Genomic DNA, 20,781 nt, shown 5'->3' with positions numbered 1-20,781 from the left:
GAGAGCAGCCAGCCACAGCTTCAAGAGCAGGTCTTTTTCAAGATCCAAAGGACAGTGCTCTGGTGCTTGCTGCTGCTGGGCCAGCTGCTGCTTACTGCCTGGAGCCTCCAGCAAGCTGCACCTTCCACCCCTCTTTGGGAAGGTCCTCAATTACTGAGGCTGCATGTCCAGAGAAAGTACCAGAGATCACCAGGTGCCCGTAAGTCATGGGTCTTCGACGAGAAATTCACTTATGGTACAGAAGTTCACATCATCGGGGCAGAAGTGACAACTGTGTATCTGTATCATGAAAGAGTTGCTCTTAATCTCTACTTCAAGATTTTCCTTTTTTTCCCTTTTTTTTTCTTTTAACTGGAATCGATTCACTGACCTAAATTTTCTGTTTCTCCTAAGCTCTGCTTGGCTCATGTATGAAGGAAAGGGGCCAAAGATGGCCTTGTGCCACCGCTGGTCTGCTGGGGACTTGCTCAGCTTCCCACGTAAACTGGCCTCGGGCTGCCCTCGTTTGGATTTGGCTCCATCCTTCAGCTTTGGCTGCAGCAGCCCCCGAGGGGCCGTTCCACAGCCAGGAATAACTCAGCAGCTCTCCGGCCACCCTTCCAGCCCCTGGATCCCTCCAGCAGACCGATTAACCCTTTTCCTCGGGGATGCACAGACGGGTCGGGCAAAGGTGATGCACCAGCTTCCCTGAGTGAAGGAAGAGCCCCAGGGCAGGAGGTGCCGGGCACCAGAACAGGCTCAGCCCCGGCGTGTCCGGAGACCCGGGCCAGCCACAGCCACCCCGGGCGGCCGCCGAGAAGCGCTCGCCGAGCACAGGCGGGGCGGCGGCGGGCGAGGAGCGCCGGGCGGGACTGAACGCGCTGTGCCGGACCCGGACCGGCTCCGCCGGCGCTCCGGGCCGGCATCGCCCACCGCTCCCGGCCGGCATCACCCATCGCTCCCGGCTGGGCATCATCCATCGCTCCCGGCCAGCATCGCCCATCGCTCCCGGCCGGCATCGCCCACCGCTCCCGGCCGGCATCGCCCACCGCTCCCGGCCGGCATCGCCCATCGCTCCCCGCCGCCATCGCCCATCGCTCCCCGCCGGCATCGCCCACCGCTCCCGGCCGGCATCGACTATCTCCCCCGGCCGGGCATCACCCATCGCTCCCGGCCGGCATCGCCCACCGCTCCCGGCCCGGCATCATCGCCCATCGCTCCCCGCCGGCATCGCCCACCGCCCTCGCCCCGGCATCGCCTCCGCCTCGGCAGCAGCGCCTCGCCCGCCCCGTCGGCAGCCGCGGGCGGCGGGAGCGCCCCTTGCCCGCCTCTCCGCTGCCTCCCGCCCGCCTCCCCCGCGCTCCCTCCGCCCCCTCGGCCGGCAGCTCCCGCCCGCCGCTCCCCGCTGCGCAGAGCGGCCGCGCCGGCGGGGGATGGAGAGCCAGCGCTGCTTCGCCAACCGCTTCGATGACTACCCGGGCAGCCCCGCGGCGGCGCCGGACAGGGAGGCGGCGGTGCCGCTGGTGACGGCCACCATCGAGCGCATCCTGCGGGAGCTGCCGCCCCTGGGCGGCCCCCGCGGCTGCCCGGGCGGGCTGTACGGCGGCGTGGCCGGCGTGGCCTACATGCTGTACCACGTCGCGCAGTGCCCGCTGTTCGCGCCGTCGCGGGACTCATACCTGCGGGCCGCCCGCCGCGTCGTGGACGCCTGCCTGCGCTACCAGGAGGGCTGCGGCGAGGCCGACGCCGACACCCGAGCCGCCTTCCTGCTGGGCGGCGCCGGGGTGTACGCGGTGGCCGCGCTGGTCTACCGCGCCCTGGGGCTGCCCGAGTACGCGCGGCCGCTGGGCAAGTTCCGGGAGCTGAGCGAGGTGTGCGCCCCGCTCTCCTTCCTCGAGTGCGGCTCGGACGAGCTGTTCGTGGGCCGCGCCGGCTACCTGTGCGCCGCGCTGGTGCTGAAGCAGCGCCTGGGCATGGAGGTAAGGGCGGGCCGGGGGCGGCTCTCGGGGCCGGGACGGTGCCCTCGGTGCTAGAGGCTGTCTGCAGCTTGCACTTTCGGGGTACGGCTTCAGAGCCCCCGGGGGATGAGTCCCTGGGTGCTGTTGCCGTCAGCGCTGCTTCCCGAAATGAAAAGATGCGGCTTTGGCCGGAGGGAGCGGGATGGGGTCCCGGCTGTGGAGCGGAGCGCTGCATCCCGGGGCACGCCGAGAGCATCAGCTGTTGGTTGCCGGGTGGTGAATTAGTTGGCAGAAGCTACCCCGGGCTTTTCAAGAGTATTTCCGTAAAATGAAGTGAGTAAGAAAAGAAACAGCGTTGAGTAAAACAGAGAGAGGAGCCCTATAATATTAAGCGGTGCTGTGATGTAATCTGTGAGGAAGAAACCCGATTTTCAGAGGCATTTGGTCTTGCTAACCCCAGCATACAGACTTTCTGAAATCTGGCCGTGTATTTTAGTGCTTTTCATGAATGAGAGCAGGGAGTTTTTGCTGGGAGAGTGAGATGTGGTTATGGTTCAACGTAGTATTGGTTTCAGTAGTCAGAACTTTACCCCAGGACATTGTCATTGTCAGTACAATTCAGCTGACAGTTCAGAGCTTCCACTGATTATGGCATAATAATTATCGCAACTGATTGTGTTTGCTGTGGTGATTGTTACCAAGTGGTCAGTGCGGTATCTGAGCAGGCAGTTGGTAGATTTTTTTCCCCTCTCCTCTTGTCGGGTCCAATCTGTGTTTCCTCTGTTAATCACTGATTTGCAAGTTCATATGCTTCTGGCTTTCTTCCCTCCCAGGAGAGGAAGCAAGATTTATTTATAAGTAAATAAATGATGTAAAACTAGTGGCTCTGCCCCATCCAATACCAGTCACTGCAATTGGCTTGTGGAGATTCACTTAATGGAGGTCTCAGGAGGCTCCAGGGTATCCAGAGAAGCCAGGAAGAATGTTAAATGCTGTGATTGCCTTGAACTAGAATTCCTAACCACACTGAGCATTTCAAGTAGCATACCAAGCCTACTGTTTCTTTGTGCAGGGTTGTCTGACGATCATAACCATTAACATGATTATGTTATTTGTAACCATAACACAACCAAATTTTTCATTTGGTAGTCTTTCCCATGACAGGAAAGTTTTGTAGACACGTCACAATCCATTGTGCAGCAGTGCCTGCCTGAAGGGATGGTTTCTCATGGAGAAAGAAGCGATCTCTCTTGGTTCAGTTTGCATTAGGGGAGTGTGTCCAGCACCCATGTCAGTGCTCATGATGGTGTTGTGACATTCCAGCAGAAGGAGGTGGCACCCTGCACTCCACTGCTTTATTTAAAGCTATTTCCATTTGCCTTACATCCCTGAGAGCAGTTGCTGAACAGTTGGGAGAGTGGGTGCAGTCGCCTCTCACAGGCAGCGTGAGCAGTGGGAGAACTCTCCTCTGTTTGCTTGCTTGGTGACAAATTGTACTAAAGGCAGCTGTAAAGAGTTACACATCCCCACAGATAAGCACAGCTGTGCACTTACTGTGGACTCTATTTAGCAGGTGGGTTAATTGCTGTTTTGCCAATAAAACGTATCCTGTGACCCTTTGCTGATGTTTTCATTGATGAGCCAATGCCCTTCTATAGTATTATTTCTTCTGTCAAATACATTGTAATTTTAAATGCATAGTGCAAGAAACAAAGCACGCCAATAACCATTAATAAAATAAAATTAATTTTTTTAATTTTAACTAATATTTTAAAAACTTGCAACTGAAATATTTTGCTTCTTTGTGAGGAGAATTATGATTTCTAGTCTCTATGTACTCAAGCTTGAGCAAAATTTGTGTCCTTCGATAAATATTCCCAGTACAGAATTATTTTAATTAGTACATTGCCAGACCAAACCTTGCATCTTTTTGCAAATGAGGAGAGGGATGCCCAGAGAGAGTGCATGTCATTTATTACCCAAGGTCAAACTGTAAGCCAGGTACATCCCAGAATAGAAGCAATATCTTGTGATTCGAACCGCTGGAAAATGCTACCTCCTGTAATTTGATTGTGCACAGCCTCACATGGCTCATTGCAGCATGTTTTCTTGTTACCCACGTTCTTTTTTTTCTTTTTTTTTTTTTTTTTAGGACACTCTGCAAATATTTCCAGCACAAAGTGAAATACATTCCTTATGTTGAAACACAGCCGCTGCTGCCCGCATGGTTTTTCCCTCTGAACGAGTCAAATGGTGACCTACATACAAGAAATCACTTGCCCTTGAAAAAAGCCTTTTGAGGGAATTTTATAATTTATGTCCTGTATTTGTTTTTTGTTTAATCCAAGCAGGGAGGGAAGGTGACAGCTTTATTTCAGCAGACACACGTTTAGCTCAGCTACTGTGCCCCAATACTTCAATTTCTTGGTAAAGAGTCCTGGTGTCTTTAAGCTCCACATGTTCTTCATGAAGTTAATGGACTGTCCTGAAGGATCCAGTCTGTTGGATAACACTTTCCTCATGTGAAGAAGGCATTTGCATTCAGCTGGTTTTCAGATTTTTAGGCTAATACAGCATTTTCCCTGATTAATTAATTGGGATTTTTTGCATGAGTAAGGATTACTTCAACAGTCAAGGCTTAACAGGATTTGACTTTCATGATGCACTGTGCATTAGGAAAGATGTTTATTTTCATCCCTTCTTAATTTCCATTATATTGCAGTCAGTGCTTCCCAGACAGAGATAGATAAAATATTGTTTTGGCAGAAACAGTGTGTCATTTGTATAAGGTGTATGTACTTTAGCTGTCCTTAACTGCTGTGTTTTCACCATTTGGGGGGAAGAATTGTTTTATTCTCTCTTAAGTACATCTTTTTCTAATGCTTGTAGTGTTGGTTTATTGTATGTCCTTGGGGAAATCTGTCAGTCCTGCTTTTAATTACCTTCACTCACTCTCTGTTTGCTTGGGCAAGCAGCAGTAAGACACCATTAAAATGGTGGTCCCATGCCTCTGTTTGGATGATATCTTACCCTCTCCCCAGTTTTTCTCCGTGATGCTTCAGTCCCATTTCGTGGTTGATGGAGCATGGTGTGCCCGGGTCGATGCACTCCCTTCTGGCAATGTAACTGTCAGATGATGGGAAAGGTACAGAAGTTCAAGTGGCTCCTTGTATTACCATCTGCTAAAGATGTTGCTGCCTTTTAGCACAGCTTGGGTTATCTTTTAATAACTGACTCTGTGCATGGGCTCCATGACTTCCACTGGCTCAGGGCTGCAGCAGCAGCACAGACAGCAGTGGTGCCCTGTAGAGACAGGGTGTCACAATCTGTCCTTACGAACGGGGTTCGTGATGGTTCGTGGATTTGATCTCAGGGTGCAAAAAACTGACACAGCACAGGGGGTTTGCACTAATAATCAAAACAAATGCACCTTTATTGAGTGACCACAGCAAAATGCGATAGAGAGATTAAAGGAGAGAAAAATATAGAGAAAGTGAGAGAAAGAGGGGGATAGAGCTACCAAATATAGAGACAAAGTCCTTTGGTCCAGTCCAGTCGAGGATCCGCCTGTTACGTTGGGGAGATCTCAAAATCTCTAGCTAACTCAGAGGTTTTTATTATGATAATTCTATTGAAAATTGCGAGGGGGGGGAACAGATACAATAAAGAATAGATGTAACAGGTAGTCCATGTTCTCAACAGTAAATGAGAGCCGTTGTCTTCTTGGTCCAGTGGTCACAACCTGCAGGCAAACATCTCGCTTTGGTCAGCTTGCCTCCCCCACACACCTCCCCCGGCTTGGGGGTTTCAGTCCCAGTCCTTGGAAGGAGCAGAGGGGCCTTTTCACATGGGGGTTTCATGTCTCGGTCTTTGATGGAGAGGCTTCTTACATCCCAGTCTGTCTGTCACGGTGGTTGTAAAGCAGGTGAGGGTCTTCTGTGGGAGACCACCCAAAACTCAGGAGAAGTCCAGCCAGGCTGAGAGGTGGGACAGCTTCCAAAGCTATTGTTGCAAAAAGGGAGGGGGTCTTCTCTTCAGTGGTCCCCAAATGACGATTGTGAGGCAGATGAGGGGAATACTTGGACAGACTCTTACACAGGGCAGTGTTTGGCACAGCCTGGGGCTGTGATTTCATTGGAGACCCTTGCTTTCAGAAGACTTTGAGGACCCCATGAGAGACCCTTGCTGCAGTTGCAGGGGTGACGAGGTGAACCAGGACACTGTGGCAGCAACGTGGCCAAACCTGTTTGCTCAGGGACTGAGGCACTGGGGAGTCTTGAGAGCCTGTGGAGGCTCTCCAGTGCCACAGTGGTTCCTGTCTCTGTGGCAGAGGAACGCCTCAGTTTCCTTTTGCAGCCAGTGCTAGGTCACGACTTGGTGTGAGTGTCCAGGGCTGTTATCGTGTCAGAGTGTGCATAATTCTGATATTCTGCCAGGGCCTGCCCAGAAAGGACCTTGGTCTTTCTAGCAGGACCTTGCTGAGTGTAAATGGTGAATTGTGAAAACCATTCTTATCCTGGCGGCTGTCTATCAGCAGAGCCTCTTTTGCCTTGGACCTCATGGGATTGCAAACCAATGAGTCACCTGGTATGTGGAAAGCCGGAATAGCTCTGCTGTGGGATGTCTGGGATCTGGCTGCCAGAGCATGGAAGTGTCAGGTGTTGTTTTAACAGGCAGTGGAATGGATGGATGTGCAGTGTGTGGAACCTGACAGGTCCAACCAGTGTGTGTTTTGTAATATGCTGGGAGAGAAGATACAAATAAATGAAAACTATTTCATTTCAGCTCCTCAGACAATTCTAGATGATGTTATTGGTTCCTCAGAACCTTCCCTCCAGACAGTCAGTGAGTGTTTAAAGACTCTTGTAGGCTACTACTTTCCACTTTTTTCTTTTTCTTCAATCTCTTAGGAAAAAATGGAGTGTGAGAGGAAGAATCTTCCTGAGTCCTGCCTAGAACATGTTCATTTGCAATGTGGAATGTATTAATGCTGAACATAGTGTTTCTGAAAGATGTACAAATAAAAGGTCTTTGAAGGGAGCTCTGCAAAATGCGCACAAAACTGATGCTCCTCCAAGTGCTGTAGTGCAGAATCACCGTGTCAGGCTTTAATTCTCACCTGTGCCTGAAAGGGGAGGGTTGGCCTTTGAGGGGAGATTTCATTCCTCCACTGTGGCCATTAAAGTCCTTTCTCTCTGTGGAAGAATTTACCAGTTTATGTGAAACGTTGTGGTGTTTTAAATATCAGATACGGTGCTAGCTGGGACTGTGCTGATTTCATAATTTTGTTTCACACAGACCACTACACAGCCAGGATCTCTTTTTATTTGCCAGAGGATTAAAATGAGTTAACAGTAAAGATAAAATCTTTTCATCCTAGCCTGCTTCTTTTAAATGTACGGTCTCCTAGCCATGGTTTTCAAAATACACACAGGGGATAAATTTTGCATTAGTTTGCTTAAATGGATGAATTTAAACCAGAATTTGAACACCAGCTTTTTCTAAAGTAAACAGTAAACCAAAGGGAATTATTTGAATCTGGATTTTTTTAAGGGATTTGAAATAATTTTGGTATACATTTCAGAATTTTCCTGTTTCTCTTCAGCAAGGCAGTGCAATCCTTTTTATTTTAACAGCCTTCAGACTGGGAGATGGGGACATCTTGATAATGGCTGTATTCAGTTCAATGCAGAGGACCCTGAATATTCAGCTGTAGAGTCAAAGTCAAAAACTGGAGGTTCAAAATATTGAATTTCAAGTGCACTGTTTACCAGCCAGCAAAAAAGCACTGTAATACAGACTGGATCCTGCTGGAATTGGAGGTTTGATTGACACAAGTTTAGGACATAAGTTATGTATTCTGCTGCAGAAATATGGATTTCAACCGCTTAGAGCTGAAGAGTGGTATTAAAAAGACAGTTCTGTACAAAAACAGTGCTGTATCTCTGTACCTCTTTGTGCTGTTGGAAGAACATTTGCCTATGCAGCAGCATCTTTCTGCTGAAAAAAAAGCAGCCCAAGAAGTAATAGTGATGTTATAATAAGAGATTTTAACAAAAAAAAAAAAAAAAAAAGAGGAAATATATTTGTGCAATGCATCTCTTGTATACAGAATTGGTCTCTGCTTCTCCATCCTTCTCCTGACTCCTTTAAATTTCATATGCCAGCATTTAACTCCTAAACTTTGTCAGTTCAGTCGCCTTCCTCATTATCCCATGGAGAGCTTTGAGGTCACCCTGTGGGGTTTGTGGGTGCTCTTTGGGGGCAGAGGTGTTCCAGGCAGTGTCCCTGCCCTCTGCAGTGCTGCCTCTGCCGTGGAGGTGGGAGCAGAACACAGGAGCTGCAGGGAGGGCAGGCTGGTGGAGAGGTGCTGGGCAGTTCCTGGACCTGTGGAGTGTGTCTGGTGTCTGAACCTCTGGGAGCATCTGGAGCAGCGGGGATCTCTCTGGTGCAGGGTGCAGAGCTGGCTGGGAGCTGCTGTTTTTCACAGCATTACTTCCTTGCGGTCACTTTGGTGGCACTGAGTCCTTAAATCTGAATTTTCAGATTTTCGTGTGCTGTGTTTTATGTGTGCACCGAAGAGCTTTATTACCATGCTGTGTTTCTGCAGATAGCAGTATTTGACATCGATGTTTCCCCCCCTGGTTCTCAGACAGGACCAAAAGCCACAGTTAACTGTGTTCACTCCCAGGTAGCCCTGGATGACACAGCAGAAAGGAAGAGTGGGCATATCAAACATGCTTATGTGCTGGAGTGTGTGGAGACAGAGACAGGCAGGCATGGGGGAAAAGACATTTGACAGAGGCTGAACAGAGAGGCAAAGAAAGAGACAATGTAAAAATTATTTTAAAAGCAAAAGAATTAGTTCCTGGCAAAAGTAGAAAAATTGAAAGGTGTAGGGGGTAGCAGAACTCAAGGATGAAGGGGAAAAGGAAAGAAATTACATAGTCCCTAGAGCAGGGGAGATTTAAAACTAAAATCAGGTTCTTTGACAGACTGGTGGAGATCTGATGGCCAATGTACTCAATTTAGAAGAAGCTAAATGTTCAACAGAACAGTAAACATAGGGAGAAGAGGACAGGCAGAGGAGTAAACTACATTTTTATTGAGGAAAATTGCTCTTTTTGTCTGCTTGTTTTTTGTTGGTCACCCATTCTGTCCCCATATTGTCTTTGCCTACACTCATACATTTACAGAAATAGCTGTCATCACATTCAGTGCTTGCAAATCAGAGCACAGCCTTATGTCTTATATTCCATATTTTCTTTGAGGAATAACTGAGGCAACTACTGATGTCTGGAAGCAAATAAAGGCTTTTTCGTGAGCACTGTTGTGCTTCTTCTGACTTCTGACACTGACATTTCCCTCTTAGGTGCATGTAATACTATAAATCAGTGTGTAACCTGAACAGTGGTGCTGTTAGTAAACTTTACTGTGGTACCAGGCTGAAGAAGCAGGACTATGAAGGACTAAGCTGCTCCAGGGAGGAAGAAAAGAGTGCCTGGCTAACAACAATTACTCTGGAAAAGTGTAACATCCTCAGCACTTCACAGCACTGAAATGGAGGGATGAAAGTAAGCTGTAAGTTCCTCTGTAGCCATTTAATACACATTGTTAGAACATTAGATTTTTACATAAAGGTGTAGCACAGTTACGCACCACAACTGTCAGGGTGCAGATGTAAAAATGATCCTCTTCTTTTGTCTCACCTCCATTAAATCAGTAGATCCTACTTTTCTCTGTTAATTCAGCTGGACAGTCTTAAAATCAAGCCAGAGCCCCATTGGCAGGCTGGGTAAGGATTGCAGAGCAGGTTCTCAGCCTTGCCTCTGAGCAGCAGTGAAGCTCTGTTGCGAGGATCAATTGAAATGGGCAAGTCCCATGGTCCTGCTGTCACCCAACTTCTCTATTCTACCCCTTTTTAAAAAAGAAACTGAATTCAAGATATGCAATCGGGTCACTATTTGTGATGAGATGATCTGTCAGAACATGTCTTTGTGTCTGTCATGGCAGGGAGTTCTTTGACCATTGACAAGCATGAGATTAAGCACTGAGTGATGTTGTGTAATCTTCCGTCCACTCCATTACAGCAGAGTTCAGGGACAATATCCTGTCAAAAACAGTTATTTCTTATCTATGTTGTAGGCTTATTTTCAATTGATAGTTACTGAGCTGGAGTACCAAGGCAAAATAATTAAAATAGCTGCTTCATTTTAGGCAAACATGATCAAAAAGTATTTTAATAGCAGTCCAAGCTGTGGCTGAGTCATTTGGTGTTTCTCAGCTCAGTATATTTTGACGTCTGAGAGAGGAACCATAAATCTATTTTTGCAGTAGATCAGCATTCCTGAATTCTTCATTTTAATGGCTTGGTATCTCTTGTTGAAGAGCAGAGGATCATGAGTGAGATGGAAGGGATGTCTGATAGCATTGAATTATCTGGGAGGAAAAAGAATGTGGCAGATAAATACACTTTCTATCTGTCCAAGGCATTTAGTTATTTTGTGTGGCTAATCTTCTTCACAGGATGCTTCCAGTCCCTCTTTGGTACAATGTTAACATGGTTGAAGATTATAAATTTAGGATATGTTGGTCATATTTAGACTGCTCTTAAATAAAGCTGCTCTTAAAAGTGTGTGAGCCTGGGTCTAGAAGCAGCACAGGACAAAGCAGCTCTGTGCTGGGGGGTCAGTGCAGAATTGGAAGATGGTAGTTATTGCTTATTCCATACTGGTGGCATTCTGCAGTTTGTCTGCTCGGTCCTCACAACCAGATAATATCCTGCCACAATCAGAGAGATGACAGGGACCTTGAGAGGTAATTTAGGCTGCCACCTAGTCCACAGGAAGATGTACCTGTGCCTGTCATTCCTTACAGCCCCTCCTTGACTTGCTCTTCATACCCCCAGTCAGTGATGAGGGATTTTCAGTCTGCCCTGGATGTCTGACACTGCTTTGTTAGAAAGTCCAGCCTAACGATAATCTGAATCTTGCTGTAATTTAAGCCTGATTTCCTTGTCCTTTCCAATGAGAAATAGCAAGAAACTCTGTTCCTCTCTGCAGAAGCTCTTTTTATTACAATTTCAAGACTGTTACAATTTTTGCCCTTATTTTTTTTTCTTCTCTGAACAATCCTAATCCTTCCAATCTTCCCATGTGTGTCATGTTTCCTGTGTCTCTGGTCATTCCCATTGCACTCTGCCAGTCTCCCTCCAGCCTTTCCTGAAGAGGGCCAGAAGTTGGACACATGGTTCTGGCAAAGGCCTTCCTCTGTTTCTTCCAGGTCTTTTTCCCATACACAGCTGAGTAAGGTGTTTGCATCCCACACAGCCTGACACTGACTCACCTCCAGCTCATGACCTACCATTATCCAAGAGCTTTTTAATGGGGTGCAGCTCATGGACAGGTATTCTTCTGGAAAAGCTGTTGGATGGTGGGATGGATGAAAGTTTGACAAGAAGGTCTCACAGATGTGTATGCTTGGCAGAAAGATTTTTGAATGTAGAATCTGAAGACTGAGTAGAAATGAAAGCAAGTTTTTATATAGAAGAAAAGAATTGCTGAGCCAGTCTTACTGGCTAACCAAGAAGGCAAAGGGTGTGCTGGTTAGAAGGGGTTTTTATGACTTAGAGCAAAGGATAAACCCACCTCAAACAAGAAGATGTTTTTACCAAGCAGGAAGATAGCACAGGCAAACAAGCCTGCTGATGTGGCAAGTAGAAAAAAGGTCTCAGAATTTTCCACTGCAAGAAAACCGAAAAATAACTTCTAGCTTAAACTGTAATGTACTAACTTTTAGTGATTGGAGAATATGGTGATTATAGTAGTTATGATAGGCTATAGATAAAAATTAAGGTATAGATTGGTTCTACTGTATTAAGATCCTCAGCAAAGAAAAGTATAGAATGCAATGTAACCAAAACCAAAGGGTCTCCAGGCCTGCCTGCAGCTGGAGCTGACAGCTGTAGGCACAGGCTCTGTCACCCACCACCCTGGACTGCTGTAACCTCTTGGATGTGATAAACTGCATTTTGGAGAGCTGCATGGAGTCCTGCATGCCTCATTCAGGCTCTTACTCTCTGAACAAGTGAAGTGGGAAGGGGTCATGTGGTGACAGGGAATCATTGAACACTGTGCTGAGATATGGAGGGTGAGAAGCTGCTTCACCTGAAGGGGCTTTGTGTCATTAATGCCAACTAGAGAATCTCTTTTCCTTTGTTCCCTGAATAAAACTGGGAATATGTCATTCTGTGTTGTAACTAGAGGTGTGGCAGTACATATCCAGGGGACAACTGTGAAGTGATGGGAGTTCTTTTGTGGAAGTACACTTGGAACAACCTCTTTGAGAGGGCTGTATTAAGTCAATTATTTCATCTGCATTAGAAATCAAGGAGTAAGTGAAATCTGAAGTGTCTGGAGGTTAAATTTAGTCTGTTCTTGTGATTTACTTTGGTTGCTGATGTAAAGATAAAGCTCAGTGTTGTCTCTTCTTTTTGCCATCTGTGAAATGGCAAAGGCTATACTTGCTTTAGTTTTCTGGGACTAAGCCAGTGATTAAGTAGTCAAAATTCCAGTTATAATAGCAATGGACTGCAAGATACACACTCCACATGGAGCTGTTTAAATTGGATCAGAGCTAAGTTGGTCAAATATGAACTTGGGGAAAATTCTTAGCAGTAGAACAGAAAATGAGACTTGTTCAGGCTCTTTAAATAAATATTGATTTGTTTGTCTTTGGTTTTGCAGAGCTGAATCAATCATGAGCTTTCTTATGCCAGGCTCCCATTTTCATCCATACATGTATTTTTTATTATGCTATCAAAAATGCCTGGAAATAATGCTCATTTAACTGCTACACATCCAGGACACAAAACTAGACAGAGTTGTATTGTGAATGCACTTGTCCTATTTTGATTTTATTCTGTAAGCACTGTGGGACTGCTAGCTTATTTTGGTAAAACAAATATTTAAAAAAACAACACACAGGTAAGCTGAGTCAAACTTGGACTTGAATCTAAGAGTCTCTAAATGAATAATCTCCACACCATCTATCTGAACAGTGGATGAGCATACTCAGATTAGGATTTGGCTCAGTTGTAGAGTCAAAGCATGGCCACAGCTGGAGGCACCTCTGGAGATGCTCTGGTCCAGCCCCTGCTCAGAGCAGGGTCCACAAGAGCAGATTGCCCAGGGCTGTGCCCACTTGGTTTTGAATATCTCTGCTCTATGCCTTTCCTAGGCAACCTGTGCTTGGCCATCCTTATAGTAAAAGGCTTTCTTTTCATATTTAAGTAGAATTTTCTGTCAGTGGGCACTGCTAGGAAGATCCTGGCTCTGTGTCCTCTGCTCTCCTCTCCAGGCTGAGCTATGCTGGAATTAGTACATAGAAAGCACGCGGTCATTCCTGCTCCTTTTGCCTCTTTTCCCCAAAAGCAGCCTCACAATGCCATTCCACCTCCTCTGACTTCCTCTAGTAGTTTGACTGGGTGAAGGATTGCATTTTTTTTTCTCTTGCAGTTGCCAGCAGGGAAGTTCAGAAGGGTCAAAAGGACCCACTCAGCACCGTGGTCCTCTTGTCAGTCTTTGCTGTACCAAGGAAGGGCAGAATTTTGTCAAACCTTAATATTAGCTAAATATTAAGGTTTGACAAAATCATTCCTGCTTCTAGCAGGTAGTTGGGAAGGTTGTGGATCTGAAAAGTTTTGGTATAAAGGTTTCTTTTTTCTCTGGTTTAGTGCATGCTGCAGCTCAAAGGCTTCTCAAGGGCCTCACAGCCCTGCGGCTCTGAATGTCAGTGAAAATGCCTGGATGATTGTAGGAGGTAGACCATGCCCCACTAATGAAAGAAGGCCAAAAATACCCTAAAAGTGCTTGTGGCCCTGCATTGCAGGAACATTATCTCCTGACTGAGTTATCAAACACCTCAGGTGCTGTTTGCCAGTGGAGGAGGAGAGTTCCCTGTCCCAGGTGATGTGTGAGCAGCCATGGATGCAGCAGGGGAAAAAGACAAAACCTTTTTCTGCAAGCTGAATTACAGGCCAGGGGATGAGAAAACATTCTTTCCAGTGTCTGCAGATGGCCAGACACCCCTCAAGCACGGGGGCTATGAGGGAGGTTCTTTTCCTGGTGTTATTTTTGTGGAATCTCGTTCAGATGCTGCATGACAGACATCAGAGGACTTCAGTGTCCTTCCAGGCCCTTGAAGTGAAGCTGGTTTATTCCAAGGGCATCAGAATATTAAGCACACAAAATAGGGTACGAAAGGCATCTGGTAAAGAGTTTTAAATACATGTATTTTGACTTAACAAGCTTGCCTTGGAAAACACGTTTGTGATATGTAGGTCCAGAAATAGCTGTGTGGGCCCTCCTGCCTCACTTTGCTCAGTTCCTCCTGTGGGGCTGCACAGAACAATCATGTAAAATGACAAATCCAGCAAAAGAGAAGATGGCATTGAGTGCTCCCAGGGCACCATGTGTCATCTGTAAGATGAGGAATTGTATTTCCTGTTAGTTAATTACATGCAAGCTAATGGCCAAGTGCTGTGAATATTTCTTTATTACTATTGGCAGTGGTGTGATTTGTCTCATGGCTCTTATTCTTCCTCCTTGCTGTGTGAGGTTTGAACTCTAAGAGTAATCTAAACTGTGCCTTCTGACACAGCAGTCTCTTTTTCCCAAAATCTGCTTGGTTTACTGAGAACTGAGAAAAAGTAGCACAAAGGGAAGATAGATAAAATGTTCCTAATTCTATTATAGTACCAAATGGCAATCTTGCAACTAGGAGGAAAGTACAGATAGTAATCCCATTACTTACCAAGTAGGCTAGGTTTTAAAGAGCCCAGAATTCCACACTTCCTCAGATAAATCCCATGACTCTTACTCTGCCCTTGAAATGTGGCAGTGTTGCATTATAATGACTGTCTGTATTTGAAATATGACTTGGATTGTGTTTGGAGTTGTAGGCATATTTCCAGGCAGCACTAATGGCACTGCATGCCCCTGGAAACTCTTTTGTTACTGTCCTTTGCTTCAGAGCCATCTTGTCCGTGTGCCCTGGAGTATCTGGGAGCCACACACAGGACATCAGGATTTTTACTACATCAGGCTGCTACCACAGTCTAAGGATAGAGTAAAATTCAGATGACTCAGAGGACTTGATCACCTTCATCTGGTTTTCCTGCATTATGTTGTCAGCATTCTTCCTGTAGCTTAAGTTGATGTTTCTATTCAGTGGCTTATTGGCATGGCACAAATTGCAGATCATCACACAAAGTAAAAGTGGCATGATGCCAGCATGGAGTTCTCTAGAATTCCCTCTGCTTGAAGGCAGTGCTGGTGCTACTTTCAAGTGACTAATTCATGCCTTAGTTAGCCTCTGAATGATGCCGTTGTGTCATTTACCTCATTTAACTAATTTCACAGGTAGCCACATTGTTCTTCAGCAGCAAATATTTAGACATACTTCCATACATCTGCATAGTAGACCTGTGCATATAAAGCAGCATGACATGGAATAAAGAAGTCTTTTGGGACAAGCAGGATCACTTCTTGTAAACAACAGAATCATGAAATTAGTGGCTGATGAAAGTAGCCAATACCTTGTTTACATTTGAATAGGTCTTTTGATGCTGTGTCAAAGATAATCTTCTTTGAAAACTTAATTGATGCTGGCTTGGATGGGACATTGTGGATTTGGATTTGGCTGGAAGAACCACAAGCAAAGCTAATCATAAGTACTAATAAGGGACTGATGTAGCAACCAGCCTAATTTATTATATTCATTAATGATCCAGAAGAGGCAGATATCTGGATAAGAATTGCTTTGGCTTTTAAACAGAAGCAAGTGCCAGACATTATGCACAGGCAGAGGGAAAGTATGAGAACAGTTCAAGAGATGAAAAAATGAGCTAAAACAAAGTTTATTTTTATTTTTTAGTGTAAGCACATGCATCTGTGAAGAAATATCTGTAATACCTATCTTGTATGCTAGGAAGAAAGTGAGATTCAAGTGAGGTGGACATGACAGGGCCTGAATACGTCAGAGGTCAGCACTTGCTTTGATGTAAATTCTCCTTACATTCCTTTGCATTTATTCTCCATGGGAATGAACAGCTAAAATAAATGATAAGCCATAACCAGTTCTCATTATCACAACATGCCATCCACAAGGTCAGTGCTATTTTGGACTCCTTACACATCTGTACCATCCAACATATCATGTGTTCACTCTCTGTGAATCCTCAGATCCTTCCATTGCCTAAAACTCACCTGGCATGCCAAAGCATCAAAAGTTTTGTAGTCAAAACTTTCCTGGGCTGTTGAATAAGGTTGGATTGGCTTGAATGTCCAAGGCACCTGATTTGTGCCCTGAAAATCTTCTGGGCCTCTTTTGATAGGCATGCAAATCCTGAGAGTGCTGTGCTGGGGGTCACACAAGCCATGCCAAAATTCATAGGCTAGCAGCTCCATCACTCACCATCTGTGGAGCTCTGGCACAGATTTACAGTGCTGTCCTTTCTCCATGGTATTTATGCAACTCCTTCCAGTTTTCCCACAGGTAGTGGCAGTTTGCACTGCATCTCACCTGCCATAACTCATCTCTGCCTCCTCCAGAGGAGGCTGTAAAGCTGCAGCTGGGGAGCACATCCCACATAGCCCAGTTTGCTGCAAGGGCTCTTCTCACAGAGCCCCAAGGGTCTGACCTGCTGCAGAGTGAAAGCAAATTTGGCATCACATCTTTTCCCAGTAGCAAGGGCAGAATGTTCACCTCTTGTCACCCTTACAGATGTTAAGACCAAATGGGCTCTGAGCAAATTACAGGGCAAGTGGGGGTCTTCCTTTTTATATATGCTATAACCTTGAGATTTCATCACAGACCTGGCAATTCAAATTCCCCTCCCTTCTTTTTCTGACACAGGGCAGTGATTTAAGCTGATGCCTCTCAGCAGAGTGCGCTGATGGCTGGAGCATCTCATTGCACCTCTGATTGAAATTATTCCCATTTAATACTTGAACATTCCTCAGAGCACAGCCTGGAGGGAAGTGCCCCAAACGCTGTCTTTGTCACCCGAAGTGGCAGCAAGGGATGAAACTGTTGCTTGCAGCATGGCAGAGGCACAGGAACTGCACAACAGGTTTAAATTACAGTTTTCAAACTGTTTCACACACAGCACAGCATGGACAGTTGGATGCTTCCACTTGATTGCAGTGAGGAGCACTCTAGTGTATAAACAAATCTTTCTCCTTCAAGATTTGTTTCTAGTGCTCCATCTGCTTTAATGTCTTGTACCAGTGCTAGATGACTCAGCTACACAAATGTCTGTGGAAAGTGGTTCTGAAATGTGTTGTCTGTAACATGACTAACCTGCTTTCATTGAGGACTGGCTTTGTGCTCTGAAACACAAGGGTTCATTTTTCTTCCAGAATTGACTGGCTGAGTTCTGGGAGTTGATTCTGTGACTTGGCCTTGCCACATCTGGCAGTGTTGTGACCCATCCCTGGAGGCAAGAGTAACCCAGCTTCTTGTTAGGAGATCACTTGGGACAGATTAGAATGAAACAACACTGAATGATTGGTGTCTGTAAATATGTATCCATAGGGTTTATTGTAGATATATATCCATAGGGTTTATTTTGGAACAGTTTGGTTGCAAAGGAGAGCAGGTATGTGGCCAAAAATAATAATTTTGATCACCATTATCTTTAGTAATAAAGCAATATAAAAGCATAAAAATAACACTCAAGTAAATGTACAAGGGAGAAGAAAAAAAGCCTTACAGTAGAAAGATATCCCACCAGTGAATCCTGCAGTGAGACTTGATGCAATTTTGATGTCCATAGATCAAAGTGATGGTCACAGTCTTGATGCATTGGGAGTGGGGGAGGCCCCCAAAACACGAAGTTCAATGGGTTAATGTGTGCTTAGGCTTGGTGAGAATGCCCAAGTGCCTTCCCTGCTGGGAGAACTTTCAGTCCTTTGGGGGGAGCCTCAGAAATGAGCCTGGAGGTGCTTTGGGGGTCTCTGATGGTTTAAGAGCCCTTCTTGCCTCTCACATGAACTTATTTGAGCCAGTTATGCCCCACCAGAGGGGATGAACATCCTCGGGACCTTCCCCTGGGGAAGCAGGGGGAGTTTTACAACCGAGGCATGATGAAAAGCACCATCCCACCTTGCAGGATCTTACCTGGCTCAAGGCCTGGCTTGTAGCCCTTGGTGCTGGGTGCTCACACCCTTGGTCTCATGGGGACCAGAGGCTTCACCACCTCCCACCCAAAACTCACTGCCTGCCCCTCAGGGGGTGCAAAGCACAAATGGGAAATTGTTTGAGTCATTAACCATTAACATTCCAGTCTCTCACAGTCAGGAATAAATGTTCTTGCATTGTAATATTGGAGGAGTTGAAAGGTGTTAAATTATTTATTTACGCAGCACGGGCTCTGAAGAATTCAAATTTAATTCACTTGGAGCAGTGGAGCACTTCCAGCAGCCAGGCCAAAGATCTTTCTAAAAATTCCCAATTATGGAAAAGTTCAGTTGGTTTGTTAAAATTGCACACTGTGAGTGAACTCAGCTAAATTTTGCAGAAATAATTTCCCTAGCTTACTTGAGTCTTGGGGGAGCAGAGAGATGTTTTGCCTTTAAATTTGCAGCTTTTCATAAACCATCATTTTGTTCATACATTGCAAGATAAAGTAATTTTTTGTGTTCTTTAACACGTTATCCCCTTTAACTTATTATCTCCTGTCCAGAAAACAGATGTTAGCTTCACTTAGAAGAATTTCTTAATTACCTCTAAAGTACTTGTTTCTGCTTGACATCCTGTTTTGTTTGTTTTGTTTATTTCAATAATGGGAGAGCAGACCCAGAGAATTATCCGAAGAAAGAACAAAGCAATCAGTGCTAAAGTAGCTGTTAAATAATCATTTCAGTGTTACTCTCATGCACCCTAACACTTTCTGTTTGCTTTCTGCAGTGCTGCAATACACGGAGCAGAGGTAGCAGCCCTGCTCTCAGCTCTGGGAGAATTGTCACACCCAATTCAGGTGCTTCTCCTCCCTGAGTGTCACATTTGGAGCAGGTCAGGGACTCCTCTGAGGTGCTGAGCTGTTACAGCTGTACCTGGATTATACAGGGGGCATTCTGTGCATCCCTAGGCAGCATGTCAGCATGGAAGCCCAAGCTTTTATTCATTTTAAATGTGGAAAAAACCTCCAGTGCCTTGAAAGCACTGTAGTTAGGAGCCTCCGATGCTGGCAGCAACTGTGTTCTCTTTCTGAGCCTTAATTTGAAACAAACGAAGGAATGAGCAGTAGTTAATTTCTGCAAGTTTTAACAGTAACAAGCTGTACAGTCTTTTATGGACAGTTTTCCAAATGCTGCTTTCTGCAGCCTCTCCTCCTCCATCAGGTTTTTTTTTGGTTCCAGCACTTCTGCCACGAGGCTTTGAGGAGATGTTTCTGTTTTCTTATTTAGTTTGGAAAGCCTGTGGATGACGCACGTTCACTTGTACAGGAGGAGGAGGTCTGAACACTCCCAGAAGAAGCCTGCAGGCACTGGAAGTAGACTGGGAATTCTTGCATGAGGAAGATAAAAGGAACTGGATGATAGTGACAGATAAGGAATGCAGTAATTTTAACATAAAGAGGGAAAAAAATATAAGGCTGCCTAAAAATGTATAGAGTGAAGTCTCTTTTCTGAGTTTCAGATGTCCCTGGCATATTTTGTGAGTTTCAACTATGTCAAAAAAAGACTCCAAGGAAGCCAAACAAAGAAGAAAGAATGAACCTATGACGCCCAGCAACACACTTTATATGTAAAATTAAGTGGATGTACAACTGCTTACATTGTAATATTTGATTCGTTGAAAAGTGGTAAAATGTTTTTGACAGGTGTAGTCCAGGCCAAATCCTGTAGTCCTTGTGGGGGGATACAGGATGGGTAAATGAAGGTGGTATAGAATGTAATCTTATCCCCCAACGAGTTGCAGCTGGACCAATTACTAAAGGTTGGGAGCAGGCCTGATCTTAACAGGCCACACCTGTAGCCAATAAGAACAGTGGTATAAAAGAGTGGATTGATGGGAACTGGAGTCAGATGGCTGCTGCAAAGACCAGGAAGAGTCAGTGCTTAGAGGAGGTGCATATGAGAAACATCGAGGAGGTATGAAACTCTGGAGATATGGAGCCCTTGCACTATAATGATTATAGAACTCTTGATCTGTAAGACAGCAGTCCTGACAGAAAAAAAATTCTCCATGGAAAACTGTAAATGTCTGACAGTCTCAGCTGCATCTGTGAACCATGACATGGGATATTAGTTTGAAAGGCAAGTGAATTCCTGTTAAACTGACTGTCCAGCAAGATAAGAGATAATTTGATCCAATAAAATCTGCTGGTGTGTATATAAACTGCAATTCTTTGTTTTATTTTTTCAAACCTATTAATTTTATTAATTTTATTTTAATTCTTCAAATAATGTATTTGTGGTAGCAAAGAAGATCTATAGCATGAGTAGAGCTCAAGCTCTGCCTCCACAGAAAATACATTATTTGGAATTCTGGCTTTGGGGGAGTGGTGCCTCATACCTCAACTGAAATTTTTAGTCTTTTTCATTTAGATGCAGAAGACATGTTGCCTGGCTCATCACAGGAGACAGTCTTCATGAGAATATTTGTTGACAGTTCTTTGAGAGTCTGAGGGAGAACTGCTGCTTATAAATGCAGCTTTTTTCAGTAGGCATGCAGTATGCAGAGCCTTGGAAAAAAGTGATTTAAAAAGCCCGAATATTTTTTATTGGCACTAACCATGGACTTCACATTGGTGTAGAGCAGTGAATGGCAGTGCATG

General features: G+C 45.4%; 1 protein-coding gene across 1 annotated transcript in view; it reads left to right on the top strand.

Moving 5' to 3' along the window:
- The first annotated feature begins 1,403 nt into the window (after nucleotides 1-1,403).
- Nucleotides 1,404-20,781, top strand: part of LANCL3 (LanC like 3) — a 32,429-nt gene continuing 13,051 nt past the window's right edge. The window contains exon 1 of the mRNA XM_030952551.1: nucleotides 1,404-1,958. Coding sequence (XP_030808411.1) covers nucleotides 1,413-1,958 — 546 coding nt within the window. The 5' untranslated portion in view covers nucleotides 1,404-1,412. The remainder of the gene's footprint in view (nucleotides 1,959-20,781) is intronic.

Source organism: Camarhynchus parvulus, chromosome 1, assembly GCF_901933205.1.
Source record: "Camarhynchus parvulus chromosome 1, STF_HiC, whole genome shotgun sequence".
NCBI classification, from domain to species: domain Eukaryota; kingdom Metazoa; phylum Chordata; class Aves; order Passeriformes; family Thraupidae; genus Camarhynchus; species Camarhynchus parvulus.
Note: the sequence above shows the minus strand (reverse complement) of the source record. Positions and strands in the feature narration are given on the sequence as shown.